At 38.6% G+C, this 18980-nt stretch overlaps 2 protein-coding genes across 2 annotated transcripts; one reads left to right on the forward strand and one right to left on the reverse strand.

Annotated features, from left to right (window-relative positions):
- Nucleotides 1-328: 328 nt before the first annotated feature.
- On the reverse strand, nt 329-15104 carry LOC310930859 (uncharacterized protein). Its single transcript, XM_083893913.1, has 10 exons — nt 15011-15104; nt 14747-14829; nt 13851-13921; nt 13022-13249; nt 12769-12812; nt 10288-10374; nt 9719-9867; nt 7079-7155; nt 6490-6639; nt 329-1125 (listed from the first exon to the last, which is right to left on the reverse strand). Coding segments are annotated over exons 2-10 (1029 nt in total). The 5' UTR covers nt 14748-14829; nt 15011-15104; the 3' UTR covers nt 329-903.
- An 880-nt stretch (nt 15105-15984) lies between these two features.
- LOC310930397 (YY1-associated factor 2-like) lies at nt 15985-18824 on the forward strand. The gene is given in 5 exon segments (XM_083893365.1): nt 15985-16082; nt 16387-16512; nt 17230-17382; nt 17937-18136; nt 18139-18824. Coding segments are annotated over 5 exon segments (543 nt in total). The 5' UTR covers nt 15985-16056; the 3' UTR covers nt 18177-18824.
- The last annotated feature ends 156 nt before the right edge of the window (nt 18825-18980 follow it).

Consider the following 18980-nt stretch of genomic DNA (forward strand, 5'->3'; position numbering starts at 1 on the left):
CAAAGAGAGCCGTGGAAATGTAATAACAAATCGACTATGACTCAACCTCCACCAATGTGTTTCTTCCATGATTGTGCACCACTTACCATAATAAGAGAAACACTGAGTGTATAAAAAGGTCCAGGTCGAGTGGCGTATTTATGGTTCACTGCATTATAAACAAATCATTGTAATCTGTATAAATGTACAAACAGGAATATAAAGCTTAAATAGATAATTATAATAAATAGATAATTATAATAAAACAAATCAAAATATCATGTTTTTTTTGTAGTATTAAGTATTAAGAAAATATATTAATACAAGTGGTATGTTTAATGGCGGAACTTTTATTTACAAACAACTTGAGTAGGTAATAATATCAAGTATTCAGTTGAACTTAAAAATGGCATGAACGTATGATGTACATATAGAACGCATGGTCGTCGCTATACATAATAAGGATGCTTAACAAATGCTTAACATTTAAACCGTTTAATACTTCTTTGAATGCTATATAAATGAAGACTATTAAAAGTAGAAATTTATGATGAGAACATTTGATCATTCGGTTCACAATTTCTGTAAGTCCTGTAAAATAAAACAAAGCCCCCTAGGCTTGTAAAAAGGTCGAACTTAAAAATGTAATACTATCTGACATATTACCAAAACAGGTCTCATGGAAGATCTATATGAAGGTAAATGTTGTGCCTTTACCTTTATACAGATCCATTCCTTTGACTTCACACCAAAAATACTAAAAGTAACATTCATTTTGTAACTGCAATCATGTATGTTGCACCATGTCCTTTCTCTATGACAGTAATGGGTGTTTTTGGTCAATCATTCCTAGCTTCTATATTAAAAAAAACAAAAAAATATTTACTAACCATTTTAGAAACCATATTTTAAGACTCCATATTATTACTCCTGTGTTTTGAGACTTGCAGCTTTTGCCGAGGCGTCCGGTTGCTCTCCAGACTCGTCCAGCTCTTTGACAAAGTGCCTTAGTGAGTCCAGGCAGCGCCGTTTTATCTCCAACAAGTTCTCATCCAGTGGGGCCTGCAGCAGGTTATCCAAACTGGGCTCCTTTGCCACCAACATCTTCACAACCATGCGAAATGTCTCACAGTCTTGCCTGTAATGCTGCACATAAAATAATTGTGTCAATAGTGATAATAATCATTTATAACTATACAATTAATGATGAAGCATAGACAAACATCGATCATAAAAGCATTGCTCATGGGTTTGTCCACACTCAAAAGACTCAACACATTTACAGCATTATTAAAACAATTTATTTACCTGGAACTAGAAACAACTATTTTGTTTGTTCCATCTGATAATCAACAACATAAGTTATGAAGAAAATCTCACCTACCCACAGCTGCAGTGCATACACAGACTTTTACACATGCATGTTCTTGCGCGCCAGCGGCAATAAGAACAGTTAAATGCATTAAACTGTAAGTGAAATCCATAACCATCCATAACTTTATGATATAGTTATATTATTTAAAAGGCCCATAAAGCAGTAATTCGAACAGCCGTCGTGTACAAGTGAGCAGTTCTTTGAACTCTACAGGTGAATCCTTGTAAGAACCCACTTTTAGTTTATATTCCTTGAAAACAGGTGTGTGAATGTGTGTACACAGCCTATAGCAGCGCTTGTCCACCCGTAGCCAAAGAAACATGAGGCATTAGAGTATGTTACTGGTGCTATTGCATTCTTTCACAGCTCATTGTAACAATCTCTCACAACCCTCTCGGATTTTACTGCCAAAAAACGGCTGTTAAGGTCTTTATTAGAGTCCCAGGTGCAAGCTCACAACATCTTTATCACCTGGGGAGAAAAAGGCTTAACGTGGGGCCCTATGCTGAGACTGCAGAAAGATTTAGGGCTACACTTGGTTGGTCAGGGGGCACACGGTGACAACCGGGTACTCCAGTGCTGAACTTAATGCAACCCAGAGTTACTGGGGCAGAAATAATGGGTTTTCTGCGCTTAAAAAAACACTCCAATACTAGAGAAGAATTTTTAAATAACATATTCAAACAGGCAAATATATTGTATATAGCTATACAGTATATTTAGCTACATAAATAATGGTCATTTCAGTTCTCTTAAACATCTTTTATGTAACAAGTTGTTACAAAATCAAATAAAACTACAAGAAATATTACATTATATCTGTGTCATGTTGGACTTCCCACAGTACACAGCTATTTTAGGAATGAGGACTGTGTGCAGGCCTTTATTGTAGAACAAAAATTAGTTGACAGTATCTCATTTAACATTGACTTTTTGTTAAATGCAATAAAAGAAAGGCATCGGTTTGGGTAATTTTGACAGGAAAAACACTGCCTGTCGCCTTTAATCAGTGTCCAGTCTTGAGCAGAATGTGAGGTTAACCGGTCTAATGGTTATATTCCAGGGTTCTGTCAGTTATGGGGAAAATTTTAAACCGCAACTGCCATTTCATTGCCTAGACACACATTGTATAACGTGTATCTCGGCTAACTCGTGATCATGTGTGAGGTGAATTTTAAAACCATTCCGTCACTATCACATAACTTTGACTTGATGAAAGTTTCCCTTTGGGGTTTTTTAAGAGAAATTCATATATTGTATAATGTAATAAATTGACATTATCTCAAGACAGGAGAGGAGAAATGATGAAGCAGGCAAATGACAGGCACAGTTATTAAAGGCTCAAATATACAGTTTATGAATGTCCATCATCATATCGTCCTTGTTTAATTTAGACATTTGGAATGTGAATACAGCTATGACATGGTTGTCTGGAGCAGGCATCTGTGTATTAACTGGAGTGACAGGATAAACATATGCTGTAGTGTATGTATGCCACTGCCAAATGGGTATTTTCAGTTACCCTTTTTTCTAAAATGAATACAGACTCCCATCACCTGCCATTAAGGAAAGTAATTTTCTCTGCACTGTATGTGCTGAGTGCTCACCGTCTGCAGACGACGCAAGTGCATTCTGCGCAAAATCTGAACCGATATCATTTCACCATTACTCTGATTTGCCTGATGCCAGAGTGTGCGATTGGCGGACTATCGTTAAGTTACACACAGTTACCTCACAGACTTCCTACCCACTCACCAAACATACACAGAGGTTCAGGTTGCAGAGTGGGATGGAAAGAGGTGGCCCAATGACCTATGAAAATTATTTTCAGTCTGAGGAACGGTCAGTATCAAGATGGTCTTTTCTAGGTCATTGGGCGGGGGTTTTGAACACAGGAGAGGTCAGAGACCAAAATACTATGACATTCAGCTCAGAACAATGACGGCGGAATCAGTTCTCCTCTTTGTTTACAAGCAAACAAAAGAGTCAAGCTGAGAAAGCTTAAGGTTGACAAAGGCTACAGAGTATACCTGTAACAATAAAAACAAGACTCTTTGTTGTGAGTCTCTGACTGGGACAAAGTAGATTAAAACTATACCATAAACATTATCTGACTCAATTAACACAGCATGTTCCAATAACTGATAATCACTAATCTCTCTATTCCTATAATGTTAACCTCGATGAGAATAATCTGCACTAGGCACAGAGAGAATGCATTAAATGCTATCGTCGCAACAAATAAAGTATTGACACAATGCGTATTGTCATTGTACACATACACAAGAAAGGCAGGTCAAGAAAATACAGACCAAAATATCCCAGACTGTGGGAGATATTTGGACCGAGGCTGATGCTTTAATGTCTGCAGATCATGTCAAGCGAATTTCGTGGCCTCACATAATGACAGGCCTCACCGCCGACCACAAGGAAGTGAGAGACTCACGACACGTGTGGGCAGCTCAGCTTAGGGTCAGTCAACTTCACTGAACAAAACAGGTTTTGTTCTCCGTCTGCATACAGTAAAAAAAAAAAAAAAATCAGGCCGCCTTAGGTTATTCCTAGGTTTTTCGTAATGCATTTTCTGAATTGAATTAAACGCAACCACGATGTCAGATGGGATTATATGACCCCGCTGGTTAATCTTTCATAAACATTTTCACTAAATGAGTATTAGCACATCTTTCAAAACAAAACCGACATAAGCTTTCCCATACTTCAGCCTAAATCGACAATGATTTAACTACATTAAACCCCATTTACACACACTTAAGATTCTTAACAAGATAAGAAAAGCCTGGGAAAGGTGACCTTCATGAACTCATATTAAGAGATCCAAGATAATTGTGTTGATTATGAACCACGAGCGTGAATTACACATGACAATGCATGTACATTTGTTTTCGAAGAGGAGGATAACCACCCATTTATTAAAATACTCAACAGACTTCAGCATACTGTTCTTGAGAACACTGCTCCAATGTTACTTGAACAGGAAGGGTGCTTTTGACCCGAGTGTGCTCTTTATACTGTGAGAAAAAGGTTGAAGGAGGTTCCCCCCTCCCTAGAGTTGGAACCATGAGCTGATCTTTAAGCCTGATACTAAGGGCCCACACAGGATGGCCAGGAGCCCCCAAGAGAAACGGCAAACACTGAGGCCCTTAAGGAGAAGTCTTAAAAAGTGGGCTTGTGCCCAAATCGGATGTTTGTGGAGGTCCAAATTGTGAAAATACTGACATGAGTGTGCATCTGGATACCGTTGTAGGGGGGTTGGGAGGTTGGAGGTTTGAGGTTTGAGTGAGATTTTGCATAAGGCACTCACACTGATATTTTGTGAGGCTCTGCTCAAATGAGCACTGATGCAGGCAGGGGTGCTGCATAATAAGGGAAGTAGGATAATGACTTGAGGGCTGGTACACATTAGGGGATATTAAAAGGGCCATTTTAATCACTCAAGCTGCAAACCGGACCTCTTGATGGAGGGGCCAATAGTTGAAATGGATATGTTTCATTTGCACTGATTGAGATGATGAACCAGACTTCTCTGATAATCACTACCAGGTACTTAGTCTCAATCTGACAGGATGTTTTTTTTTTACATTCCTGTCGACGGAGCTGCTTACATGTTTCAATTTATTCTGTGGTCACTCCAAAGACTGATAAATTGGGCCACTTGTCATTTGTTGCACCATAAAGAAAAAGAGAAAAAGAGGTGTTTTACAGAGCAACTTACTCATCATTATGTCATTATGCGCAGTGTCATAAGCAATGATGTTAACCATGTCAACGATTTTGTTTGTGGTCTCGGAGTTCCTTTATAGCCATAATAAAACCCACAGAAGTATGCATTTCATGTGCTTGGCGAAAATGTTTTGTTGGTGTGACCAATCGATTTTCAAAAAGGAGCCAGCTACTGCTAGCAGGCTGATATACACAGTATGAAATACTTACTGAAAATGGGATTTTAAAAGACAGAAAATAAACAAAGATGGAGTTGTGTATGTGGCAGACTTGTATTACAGTAACTGCTGTGAAATGAAACATTCTCTTCAAATGTGTTCAAGAGGATCTGAGGTCGAGCTCTGCCCTCTACCTGATCCTCTGTTTGGCGATCACAGCAGTGATGGATGGGGCAGATGTCACAGTATAAAATCGCGTACCACGTCTGTAGAAGCATTTGAAAATGGCAGGGTGAGCATGTGTGTGTGTGTGTGTGTATGCCAAGAGACGTACCACACTGTGGGTGGGCCACATGCATCCTGCAGGGCAATTCCTGCCCTGCTTTAACGGGAACAGATAAGTGGTACTGTAGTGAAGGAGCTCTGAAGGGGAGGGGAAAAAGAAGTGCAACTCCAAATAGGAGGCCACAAGAGACGTTTGACTGTTCTGCTGACTCATCCTTCGTCTCTACACCAACAAGTGCTGCTCACATGCAAAACGCTCAGCCACAACATGAAGCTAGTGTAAAAAGAGTTGTCTGGACAATGATCCACCCCGATATCAAAGCAAAACTTGCATGCGACAACGTCAGTAGAGCACACTAGGGCTGAATGATTTTGAATAAATATGTTATTACGATTATTTTGACAGCGATTGTGATTGCGATATGATTCCTGATATCAGTGGGAATGGAAATGTTCACATACTTAAAATGATTCGCAGTGTGATATTTGTGTAGAAACAAAGATGTTCCCTGCAGTCTGAAGAATATGATGCGTATAGATCAAGAAAATTATTAATCTAAAATGACATTTTGGCTTTAACAAATATTGCGCCGCCTGTAATTTGAAAATTGCAGTAGGCCATATTGCGATTTCGATTAAAATTCGATTAATTGTTCAGCCCTAGTGCACACACTGGTGCCCTTGGTAAGTTGCCTGACAAGTTTGAAGCCTATCACTACATCCCAGATAAGTCTGAATGGCTCTAAAAGAGCCCTAAATCTGATTGTTCCTTTATTGACCAAATATAAGGAAAAAGTTTGTCACGTAGACAAAAGACAACTCATTGGCAGATTCTCCCATTTCCAAGAAAATACAAAGATCATCTGGGAATTAAATTAAGCATTCTACAGTATGTAAGAAACCCAATGAAAATGGATCTGAAAAATTGTGCTTTTTACAGCAGAAAATTACCTTCTCAATTTCCAGAGCCTTTGCCTTAATGGCTTCCAACCGGAGAGTCTTCGAGTTATCATCCTCTTGTGTCACCTTTAGCTCCTTGCTGGGTGCTGCCGCCACCACCGCCACCTCCTCTGGCTGCACGACAGATGCTGGAGTTTGTTCCTGGCAGGCCAAAGGTTAAGGGTTAGAACTGAGGTCAGCAAGTTTAGAAACTGGTTCTGATTTCAAAACAGAGACGACTCTTCTCTTTTTAAACGGGTGTCGAGGTCTTGTTTTTGTACACATCTCATTATGCATGCCACATGTCGACAGCAAGCAGACCGTACCGAATACAGTGGCACAAATGTGTCAGTTAGGCCTGTAATTGAACGAGGCATGATCTATGTTGTTTCAAGGTAGAGTGTTTGCCATTTTTATTAGTTTACTGTAGTAACTTTTACTTGTGATAGTCCTGGTTAGGAGCTGATGGAACTGTAACAACGGTAATAGCATGTTATTATAGTATAGCTGTGTAAGTGAACCAGATTATTCCATCTTTTTTAAATTAGGATCAATGTGTGGTACCTAGTAATTTTATTTTAATTTTATTCACACATTTTACCTTTGAAGCTTCTGAGCTGTTAGGAGAATCCTTCACAGAGTCACTGGGAGTGATGCTCACTGGCACACTGTGCTTTTCTGGAGAGGAAAATATCAACAGAGTTAGAAATGAATGGAACATAGAGCAATCAATTATTTGTGGAAAATAAAATGTTCTGGTAAGGGGGAAACAAGTATAAAAAGGGGCGGTCTGAGGAATAGATGAGGGTAACCATAGCATTGTTTTATTTCGTTTTTCTCAGTCCTAAAACCCTGGGGGAGCATACTGATGGGTTGGTGGTCTGGGACGAATGCACAGTGCACAGTTCTCCTAATGACGGTAAAAGGCCAAAACATGCAATTCTGAAAATACAGCAGGGAACAATTACTTTCTACTGTGAAACATTAAATAATCAATTACTTATTCTGAACCAGCTAATGCCAAGACATGATGCGGCAGCTGAAATGTATTAAAAAATGTTTTACTACTTCTACGTTCTAGCCTCCCACACAACAGTGGTTAAGGAGTTTGTCAGTGCTTTAATTAAAATAGCATTCCTTTTGCTGGCTCCAATGTGTCTACAACAGACAAATATGGTCAAGTTATTAGATTTATATATTTATTTCTCCCATTGTTACTGGAGTGAACTTGGCGGACACATTTGAATGGGACTATGGCGTACACACACACACAAACAGTGTTTGAGGCTAAAACAAACCTATACCTGACACTGTGTCAAAAGGAAAACATGTTTATACCAAATATGGGACACTGGATAATTATTCACAACAGTCAGCTGCTCTTCAAAAGTTCTCACGGTGTACAGACAAAAAGTAAATTAAGTAGTTTCAAGCAGGAAAGTCCTTAATTCTGTGAACCTGAAAAAAATATATATTTCTTAGTGTCTGTTACATGGAGCAGTACAGAGGGTATTCCTTCTTTAAAAAGATGAAAAACTCAACACAGCAGGGTTTTGTCAAGGATTCTCTCCCCTGGGAAAGTTTCCTGGCTATAGCTTTTTTGGGATTAATGTTCAGGGACATTAGTTATTGAGAGATTTAAGTTTGTGGGCCTCTTGATAGAAATACACCTAAAATAGTATTCACATAGCAGCCAGTTTTCACAGCAAAATTCCAGTTCACCAAGGCCCCAAATTCCTTCAACTGTACCCACCAAAAAGCCTTAGAAAAGTGTAGCATAATATGCTGCAGCAGCTGCAGTGTTACTCCCCAACAGTCAACGAGTGACTGGGTGGCACAGTCTAGTATATGTACACACCATCGCCAAAACCCTGTTTTTGTATGCTTTGCTCTGCTGTCCTAATTAATAACCCAGATGGAAGCGGAGGGGGAGGTACGACTGCTTTCTCGCTATTTTATAGCAACTTCAAAGGGTGGTACAATACAGGGCTGTAGCAATAATTTGTTTATGCATCCAAGAAATCAAAGCAATCAAGTTTTCCACATTGATTTCTACCGACACTTATTTCCTTCTGTTGTATAACAATGCTTACATCATATTATTCTGATGCAAGTGTTTGTAAAAATGTGAACACATCAATTTCTTACTATTGTTCATTTATTAAAGATCTGGGGCCTGTTAAACAAAAATATGACCATCAATCACTTTCTCAGTGGAGAAAAAGGTCACGTTCCGAATCCAAAACAAAACCATTCCAATAAACCAAGGGTATCCTTTTTCCCAGCCTTCCAAAAAAGGCTGGTGTTGGTGTAATTAACATCCTAACGTGTTTCAGCATACCTTGACCCTCACACTACACCTCTAAAACCAGATGCTTCACCTGGAACGGCTTAATTCCTTTGCACATTATAATTATACACATGTTTCAAATGGGAAAATGAGGTCTCCCTCTCTCTCCTTCTCTCTCTCTGGCTGTCATTAAGCGACAGCTGCAAGTACAAACACTGTATGGGATAAAAGGTAAACTTGCAGCTTTACCAGCTACTAGCAATCTCATTACTGTGCTCTTTCAGGTCTTCCATGCTGTAGCCAACCACAGGCTGACAGGTAGTTTAGTGTTATGTTATGGAATGTCATTCGGTCAACTAGTGCTGCAGATCAAACAAATATTATTACTGCTCCTTGTGTATGACCTTTTCTCTGCCTCTCTTTTGCTACTTCCAGACATGCACTAAAGGCTGCACATTCTGCAGAGGGGTAAGTGTGAATGCATGTCCTCAGAAGTCAATTTGGAGAGTTTTCCTGCTCATGTGAGTCCACAGAACGAGAAGAAGCGTCCTTCTTCCTATACACTCAAGCCAGGCACCATCTCCTTGCTTGGGTCCACCAGAGAATCTTCTGCTATTGTAAACAGTGTCTCACCCAGACATGGTACCGCTGAGTTCATCATATGTTAACAGTAAATTAAGAAGAAATAAAGAATCCAAATCTCTTGACATTTCAGGATTTCAGGTCTGAAATGGCTTTGGAGAATTCCATACAGTTTGCTTGCATGAAATGAAAAAAGCAACATCACATAAATAAGTCTAAAATAAACAGTCCCCTCATTATGTGCTGTGCAGAACCACTGGAGGGGCACTACAGTCTGAAAAATTGTATTGATATGCATTTGCTCAATGTCTGCTCCATTAGGACTTCATTAACGCTGATCGCAGTGCAAGGTTGTGACTCAAAACGTACGTTTCTGCTGGGCCTGCTGGGGTGTGTGGTTCTGGTCGTTTTCAGGCGTGGAACTCTTGTTGCCGGTGTTTGACCCAGAGCTTTTGCTTCTTGCAGGGGAGCGATCCCGTGTGATGATAGTAGAAGAGATCCTGAAGTCTTGGTCACCGCTACAAAAATGTTCACAAATCAGGAGGTCAAATTAATACTGCAAAATAATATAGTTAAAAAAGGTTCTGTGCAGCAAACAAGGCAGAAATAAAGGTGTTGGCTTTTGGTCAGAAATGTTAATTCATTTAGAGGATACAATATACATACACATATATGCGTGACATTTTCCCCTTGAAAAAATCCTGCAAGCGGGCCACTAAACTAAACAGTAAGAGTGGGAAATAAATGTATGTGTTTGAATATCAGTTAAAACAACAACCGTCGATCGCTGCTTTATAAACTGAGGTTGTCAGAACCGAATGGTCGCTCACAACAATTTAAAAACTTGACATCTGATTTCATTTCCACCCTGTTTATAGACTTGGTGGTTTTTAACTGTAGTACACAGTATAAAACCACATGTATGTCAGGGTACTGACTTGGATTTTATGTCCACCACTTTTCTCCGAGGAGGACCTAACCCTCGGCCTCTGTTGTGGAAATTGGGACCAGGTCTGCCAAGTTTTCTGAAAAACATTTAACAAAAAAACAAAAAAAAACAGGTAAATCAATATAGCAAAGCTGTGGCAACATTGCTGGTTTAAGAAGCAGAGAGTGTTCAACTTCAAATGGATAATGGAGACAGAATAAAATAAAGGTAAAACCTTAAAGACCTCGAATCTGAGCTGTGGCACACTGATCAATTTGAGAAATGGACGCAATCATCTACTCTGGCACAGGCAATATCTGACTAACAGTGGGACCAATTTTGGTCTTCCATCATTAATGGAAGGCACAGCTATGACTATATATAGAACTATGGTAATAATGAACACATGGAGTCACTCTACAATCATGAACTTCTCAGTAGTTATTAAAAATATGATAGCTTACATAGTGTAATTCCACTGCACTTTGTTTTTTTTATGATTCTCTACACTCGAAGAAAGAGTCATCTGTGAACAACCTTTAGTTTCTCAGGTATAAATGACCCAGAAGCACCTGGTTGTCATGACCTCTGCCTGAACTCAGGCCACATCTCAAACAAAGAGCAGGTCTAACAAGGCCTCAAACTTTTACGACTCATGCTGTGTTTGAAGTGGCCTGCCATTTGCTGCAACACTGAATTGCCTTCCACGCAGTACAAAACTAACATCAAAGGATGATGCATAAAGGTTGTGTACTTTATTTAGCTAAAGCTCACGTCTTATCGATTAATCGATAATTTCATTAATTGTCAACCAAATCATTGAATAATCGAGTAATTGGGGTTGGAGTGTTTTTCAATAATTAAACAAGCTCTCCGATTTTTGTTGATTGGTTGTATGCAAAAAATAGTGAAGGAGGAAATAAGAACTAGAGCTGCAACTAATGATTATTTTCTCAAATAATCGATTAATTGTTTGGTCTATAAAATGTCAGAAAATGTTTGAAAAAAAACTTTGATCAGTTTGTCAAACCTGGAATTGACAGCGTTCTTGAATGTCTCGTTTTGTCCATGAACCAAAACGATAAAATTTTAATGATTTCTTTGTTATGTGGAGCAAACTTGTTTTAATAATGAAGAAAGCTTCAAACCGATTAATCAATTATCAAAATAGTTGACAATCCATTTAGCAATCAATTAATAATCGATGAATTGTTTCAGCTCTAATAATAAACAGTTATTATTATAAGCTGGTGTAGCCACGAAGCCCATGACGCTTCACCAATACTGTCCCATTAGATTCTGAACCACCTTGATTATTAATTAATCCTACAGATAGACTTCATCCATTAGAATGGGTAGGCAATCAGCTGGCTCTTGTCAGGAGATGTGGAAGCACAAATGATTTTTTCAATATATGTTGAAACGTATGCAACTTGAGCCTGAAACATTATACGTCTATTTCCAGTATACCAGCGTGAGCATCCAAAACAATCTGGAATGTATGAAAGCACCGTCACAGACACTGCATCAATGAAATGTGACCATCACCTCAAAATCACCCACGAGGGCATGTGCGAAACTGTTTGTAGGGAGCGGTCATTTTTGCAGCGCATACAAATAGTGATACCACAAGAATCTCAAGAACAATGGTATACTATACGAGCCAAAATGTACAGTCAAAGATGGATTATGTGATATTTTGGAGAAGTGTACTACTCTACACTTCCCTACGCTCTTTAAAACCAGGGTATAACGCTGTGAATGAAGACGGGGGAAATAATTTGACCAATACGCAGCAGATTTTTAAACAATTTCACTTTGGCGAACTGTAATTTCCATATATTTTATTTAATCCAGAATGTGTATGCTGATCAGAATATCCGAGACATGTGTGTATGTATGTGTTTGAATGACTGAAGAGGGAGTGGTCCAGCTGTTTTTCCTCACAGGGTGGGGTAGCGGGTGGGGGTGGAGTTGTTTGGCTGAGTGAGTAGACACTAGTGCCCTTTGTCTGTCCCTCTCTCTAGCCTGGTATGACTCCTGGAAAAAGGAGGCCTGGGCCTATAAACTATAAACTTTAAAGTAAGAAGAATGTTGGTGTAGGACTTTTAACTGCTGGATTACACTGCTTCATGTTTGGTTAAGTTATTGAGCTTAGTTTAAGAGTATTGGGGGTCACAGATAAGTGATACATGCTTAATAAAATAAATTAAATGAACCATGACTTTTCTGCCAATGCAACACTTTTCCAATCATAAAATGTTATATCTCATGGCGCACTGGGGAAAATAATCAAATTGTTTAAATTACTGAATGCTTATGCTGGTTAAACTTTTTTCTCAATGATATTACATAGAAAGAATGGGATATGCAGTGGCCAATATACAGTATCTATCAAGCCAATATTTTCAGAACACAGACCTCTACCTCTTCCTAGTGGTCAAATGATGCATTACACAACCAATTCAGTGACAGCTGCCAAAAACTCTACCTTGGTTCTCTGTTGTGAAACTGATGGGGGTGATGATGGCCCTCCTGAAAACATAATAACATTTACAACAATTACATTTGGAAATACTAATGGGAACTAGAAGCTTATTTAATTAGTCATGACGACATGAAATGTATGACATACATTAGTTTGTCATGCACATTGCTAATCCATCTGTTGATTATTTATTTATTGATAATTAAAATAATAATAATACTCATTTACAAACCATGCAGGTACAAGTTATTCTTACATTTTCTGGAGGCGAGGGATTTCCGCAAAAACTGAGATAGTTGGGGTTTTCCTCACAGTAAGTGTCATTGGAATGGTAATAGCCGTCGTCACAGAATTCACGAGAATCATGGTAATTTCGATTTCCACTGCACCACTGGTTGTCTTGATACCGTCTGTCATAGTTCACCTCTTGCCGAGGCATTCGGTTCCTCCCATCAACAATACTGACGAGTCGATGAACAGTCACCTGAGTAGACACCGTATCACTTGTTATATTTGCTCCAAGATTTAGTGCAGTCTGTATCAACCTGAAGCTGAGGGCATACTCTTTACAAATTTAGAACTGGAGATGTCAAATCCGCTTCATACTCTAATGTTAAAGTTTGTAAAGTTAGTGACCACTAGATACTTTGAGGGATATTGTGATTGTGATATGATCCACAATTGGGAGGACTGATCAGATTTTTGGTCCAGTGAATTTCTGCAGCACTGAAGAATTTAATCACACCATGTTGTCAAAAAATTGCAAACATACAAAAAAATTGTTGGCTGTATTGCAGTTTATTGTGCCATTCATTTTATAGTCCTAGTGGTCGCACACAGCAACGAAGAGAATAAATATTCCCCTCCCCAAAGTACATATCCATCTTCTGATTGGTGTCTCATCACAATAGCTCACTTTCAGGACACAGTGGTAACTAAGAAACAAAGCAAGAGATTGTTCTGGGCTTATTTGCCCAACTTGTTTGATATATGGGGCAGAAACTAAGCCAAATGACAGAAAACTAAATTTGTGTGAACAAATTCAAACTGATATATCTTGACTATGTAAGAAAAACTTGACTTACTTCTCTTGTATCCATTCCAGAAAAACGTTTTTCATATGCCTCTCTTATCCTTCGATTATGTCGGTATGCCACTGCAAGAAAGACATTTTCTTCTCAAACATGATTCTGCAATACGAGGGAGCAACTTTGTCATCTCTAATCATCAAGAGAACAGGCTCTCTATTTTACTTCCTAATCCTGACAATGAACAGTCCCAACACCAACTGCTTAGATTTTGCTTGAGAATAGAGACAAATGGATTAAAGATCAAAAGACGAGTAAAAGACAGTTGAAAACGTCTGCTTTTATTTTCTGGTTCTTAAATCTACATGTGTCAGCCACTTCAGGACATGACACCTATTATACCTATTAAACAAAATTAATTGAAAATACAGTTCTTTAGTAATTTGAAGTCAATTATGCATAAGCCTATAGCACAAGAAGATCCTACGAAATCCACATAGAACAAAGTTTGGCTGAAGCAGGGATTAAATTCAAAACCTTACCATGCCATGAGTTGACAGTGCCCATAGTTTAACACATCTAGTTTGGTTTATTTGGTATCTATATTAATATAGATGGAGTTACTTGTATTTTTTAAGCCTATTTATGATAAATGGATCTTCCAGCAACAGGTCTCCTGTAGGAGTATCGATTTGGTGATATATCTTCATGGACTATGTACTGCATGTTGTATAGTATCGTGAGGTACAATGTGATTCCCCTAGTCTTCTGATATGTGGTAAAGCTTGAAAAATGTAATATTTCACCAATCAACAGGAAATAACAGAAAAACAAGAGGGATAACAGACAAAACATCACATGAGTCAAGGCAGCAACTCCCTGATAGATAAAGTGCGGTAGGTCCTAGATGTTCTGATTGTAAAATAATCCACAACTGCACTGTTTTAACTTACTGATGAGGAGATGGAGATGGTCTTGGTTCCTTCAGTAGCGACACTTGTATAGTGTATTCTTTACACCTCAGAGAACGACGAACCTGAGAGGAAAAATGAGAACAGCCTTGTATATCTGGCTCAGTGCATTCGCAATGTTGTTAGCAAACCCAGCTGTTAGCATCATAGCAAAAGGGGAAGTGTAACGAATCTCACACCCCAAATAACGACATGACCCCGTACTACGACGTGTGTATTACATATTTCTCAACTCAAACAACAAACCTTTAATTCAACATCTGACGCCAGCGGTTACGCAGCGGTAAAGGGTTCACTATGCTCACAAGTGAAAGTATTACTGCAAACACCATCGGAGTTACTGCGTTTCTTCTTTTTTTTAACCTGGCACCCTTGACGCTGCAATAGCTCACTACTGCCCCCTCACCGTGGACTACTACTACTACTACTATTATTACTACACTACTTTTTGGTATTTATGGCGGTTCGTAAGCAAATTTTTGGTGCATTACCTCCACCAACTGGACTCCTTTCATTCAAAATAAATCAATAAATAAAAAGCTTTATGAAAAAAGCTGTGTGTTGTCTTGAGATGTTGAAACAAAAATAGACCATAATTGTGAATAAAATGTATTTGCAAAAATCTTAATTTGATGTTGTTTCTTGTAATCCTCTGTATCTATAACATACACACCTCCCTGTAGAATTTTCAGTTAAAGTCATACATAAATAATGGCAATATTTAAGCGGTGTGCTACATTTATGGTTTTTGTAGATTAAAAAACAATTGTAGATAGCCTATACTCCAATTAATGTTTGATTGGTTTGGGGAGAGAGAAAACAAGTGTTATTTATCAAGTTATTGAGTGGGAAAATCAAGTATCATCATTGCATCATCATTGTTTTAAAAGGGTCCCCTCAGGCACTTAAACCAGGTGCCAGGCCTGTTTTGTCCCAAAATGCCCTCCTGTACAACGTAATTCCACATTGCAATCGCATACGGAACGGTAATAGAGTTAGTTTAACACACTCTACTAATGTATCTATTGTTTTCACGAGCAACCGGCAAAAAAGTTTTCTCACATCCATGTGTGTGTCAACCACTTCTCTGTGCATTTCAGTCAGAAGAACGCCTTGTGTCACATCGTCAGTCTTCCCCTCTGTTGTGATTACATCAGCAGTGATTGGCTGAGACAGCGTCACGTGTCCAGCCCTGGAGTTTCCACCACCACAGCTGAGTAACAACAGCTAAATGCGGCTGCTCACCTGTAACGTTCAACCGTTTCTTCTCCGCTGAGCCCGACTTTCACCACATGGGAGACAAGAAGAGTCCTACAAGGTAAAACAGTCGCGGGTGTCTTTGAATGAGGACTTACCGAGCCGTTTGAAAACAGGAGCTCGGTCAATGGATGGAGCTGTTTTTACTCAAGTGCTCATGGCGGCTGGCTGTTGGTGTAACACGGGGCAACTGCTAGTTTGTACCGAAAGCGTCTTCCTCGGCGGCTGTGGCCTTTGAGCTGAAAAATAGTCAATTTAACTGTCTCTTCTTTCCGGTTTCAGTACCAAGCAACTTGTCTCTGGTCATTGCTGTCGTTGAAAACGGTGCCGCTACCAGTGTGTTTTTGTTTGGTTTTTGTTTGAAGGCCAAAGCGGCAGTCCAAGCCGTCCTCCGACGATGTGTACTGGGACTGTAGCGTGTGCACGTTCAGGAACAGCGCTGAGGCGTTCAAGTGCATGATGTGCGATGTTCGGAAGGGGACGTCAACACGGTAAGGGCACTGCACCCGTTGTTTTCGTTCGTTTTAAAAGGGATGGCACGACATCAAAAACCTCACAATACGACATTTAGCACTGTAACAAGTCCAGGTAGTCTGATTAATCATTTAGTTTTTACCATTTGTAATAGTCGACATCCTCTTATAGGCTAAATATTAAATGAATTGTATGAACGTTGATACACTTGTGTTGTCAGAGATTTGCTAACAGTTTCATCCAAAACTTTATTTGACAAAGTTTAGTTTCTGTGATGACAACCTTGTATTTAATTTGACTGGTGTTTTTTTTTTTTAATTATACTTAGCCCTGATTGTTAGAATGCTGACGTCTATTACATTGTACTGTATCCTATCCACTGTATTTATGTAATTGTAAACACTGTATGCCACACATTTCTCCATGTGAGGCACAGTTGTTTAAAACAACTGCTAACCCCAGCGTTGAATCAACACAAGCTTATCATAGTAACTATGCTGCTGTAGTATTCTGAACCCTCATAGCAACCCATGAAATGAATTAAAAATTCAATTATTTACCATGTCCCTTACTGTGTTACTCCTCAGGCCAGGAACATAAGGAGAACATGCATTACTTAACAAAAAACTATGGAATATACCCACTTTATATTTGATGGTTGTTGTTTTTTTTGAAACCCAAATATGACTAAAATTGCCAATAAGACCGTTAACACTTTTTTTTGTCTCTTACAGTAAACCACGGCCTGTTTCTCAGCTGGTTGCACAGCAAGTAAATCAGCAGTTTGCACCACCCATACACCCAAAAAAGGAGAAGAAGGAGAAATCGGAGAAGGATAAGAGTGATAAAGAACCAACGCTGAAAAAGAAAATCCATAAAAAGATGAGGTATTTCATCAATATTTTTAATTTAAAAAATCCCTGACTCACAAAAAGTTAGGGATATTCGACAAGTATATCTCAAACAAGAGCTAACAACAATGGTGGCAATACCACAACAAATAATCTCAATAACTTGATCAATTTTAAAGTGTTGTCTTGGTCTCAAGACATGATGTCAACATTTGAACATCATGAGGAAAAGGACCTTTTGAATACAAATTGTCATTGAACCAGAACTTTCAACTCTTCAATAACAATTGAACCACTACATCAGACAGTTGTTGTGATTATTGCGGTTAATCACCTTGTTAGAAAACAGCATGTTATTCATTAAGTACTGAAACATTGAACAATTGGACATGTGCATTCAAAAGTTTAGAGAAGGTTAACTTAAGTTCACCTGTAAAGGTTATAGTGCATTTTCTGAAATTGAATCCAAAAGCCAAACATCTCTAACTTTTTGTGAGTAGTGTATGTATGTTTAATATGTAACTAACATATTTACTATCCTCTAATTAGTTTTGTTTTTTTTAATCCCTGTTTATGTCTCTTCCCACTAGGCCCAGGTTAAAAAACATAGACAGGAGTAGTGCCCAGCATCTAGAGGTCACAGTTGGAGACCTGACTGTAATAATCACAGACTTTAAGGAGAAAGCCAAACCCACATCCACTTCAACAAGTGCTGCTTCAGCAGACCAACACAGTCAAAGTGGCTCGAGCTCTGATAACACTGAACGAGGGGTCTCCAGATGCTCATCTCCAGTGGAGAAGGCTCCTCAGTCAATGGAGAAATTCACTAACCTTCATATACCCAATTAGCACAACTTGCTCTTCTGTACTCGCAACAGCCACAACCAGAGATTACACTTAATGCACACATTTTAATAATACTATAACTAATGGTATGATGTCAATCACTTCCATTTCAGGTTGGATTTGTTACTGCCTTCCCAAAGTGATTAAGATTTCAGGTGACGGGACAGATCAGAATTGTTACAGAAAACCGACCACGATAAACTTAATTGCACTCTGTACCACATGTTGTGGTGTGGTGACTTGTTTTTTTTAGCACCTAGCATCAAACTGTTGGTCTTTGCTGCTGAGATGCATTATGAAAAAAATGTGAAGAAATCCTCAGAATTGTAGTTTATCTTGATTGTTTTTTGTTGTTGTTGTTTTTTAAAAATCATTATTTGCACTTAATGGCATCCTATGTTCATGATACCATGTTTTAGCATTATCTCCATTTTGCCATTAACAGTAAATTCATAACACTGTTATTCGCCTTATCATTTTATGCATTTGGATGCAATAATTCTTTCACTGTCTAACATTTGAGTCAAAATATTGAACAGTTATTCTAAGTATGCTTCTCCTTCACTTGGTAGATTCAAGCACGATTTAATCAATAGAATGGTTTATATTGTAAAATAATGTTAAATAAAATAAGCTGTAGATAGTTGATATGTTTTTTTTATATATATGTTTCATTATAAAGACAAGTGGTATGTAAAAACATGGACGTTTGCATATTAAGGGTTTGTACGTTGAATTTGTCAATTACTGATTTTTACTTCATGAATGGTATGTTCCATAAAAGGACA

The sequence above is a fragment of the Microchirus variegatus genome (assembly GCF_963457635.1).
Source record: "Microchirus variegatus genome assembly, chromosome: 8".
Taxonomy (NCBI): Eukaryota; Metazoa; Chordata; class Actinopteri; order Pleuronectiformes; family Soleidae; genus Microchirus; species Microchirus variegatus.

Bases quoted from the DNA above. Each gene is read 5' to 3' on its own strand.
- LOC310930859 (XM_083893913.1), bottom strand. The intron at 13,250-13,850 runs GTAAGTCAAGTT...GTGTCTACTCAG, and splicing joins CTGGAATGGATACAAGAGAA to GTGACTGTTCATCGACTCGT. The intron at 1,126-6,489 runs GTAATTTTCTGC...TTTTATGTGCAG, and splicing joins AGGCTCTGGAAATTGAGAAG to CATTACAGGCAAGACTGTGA.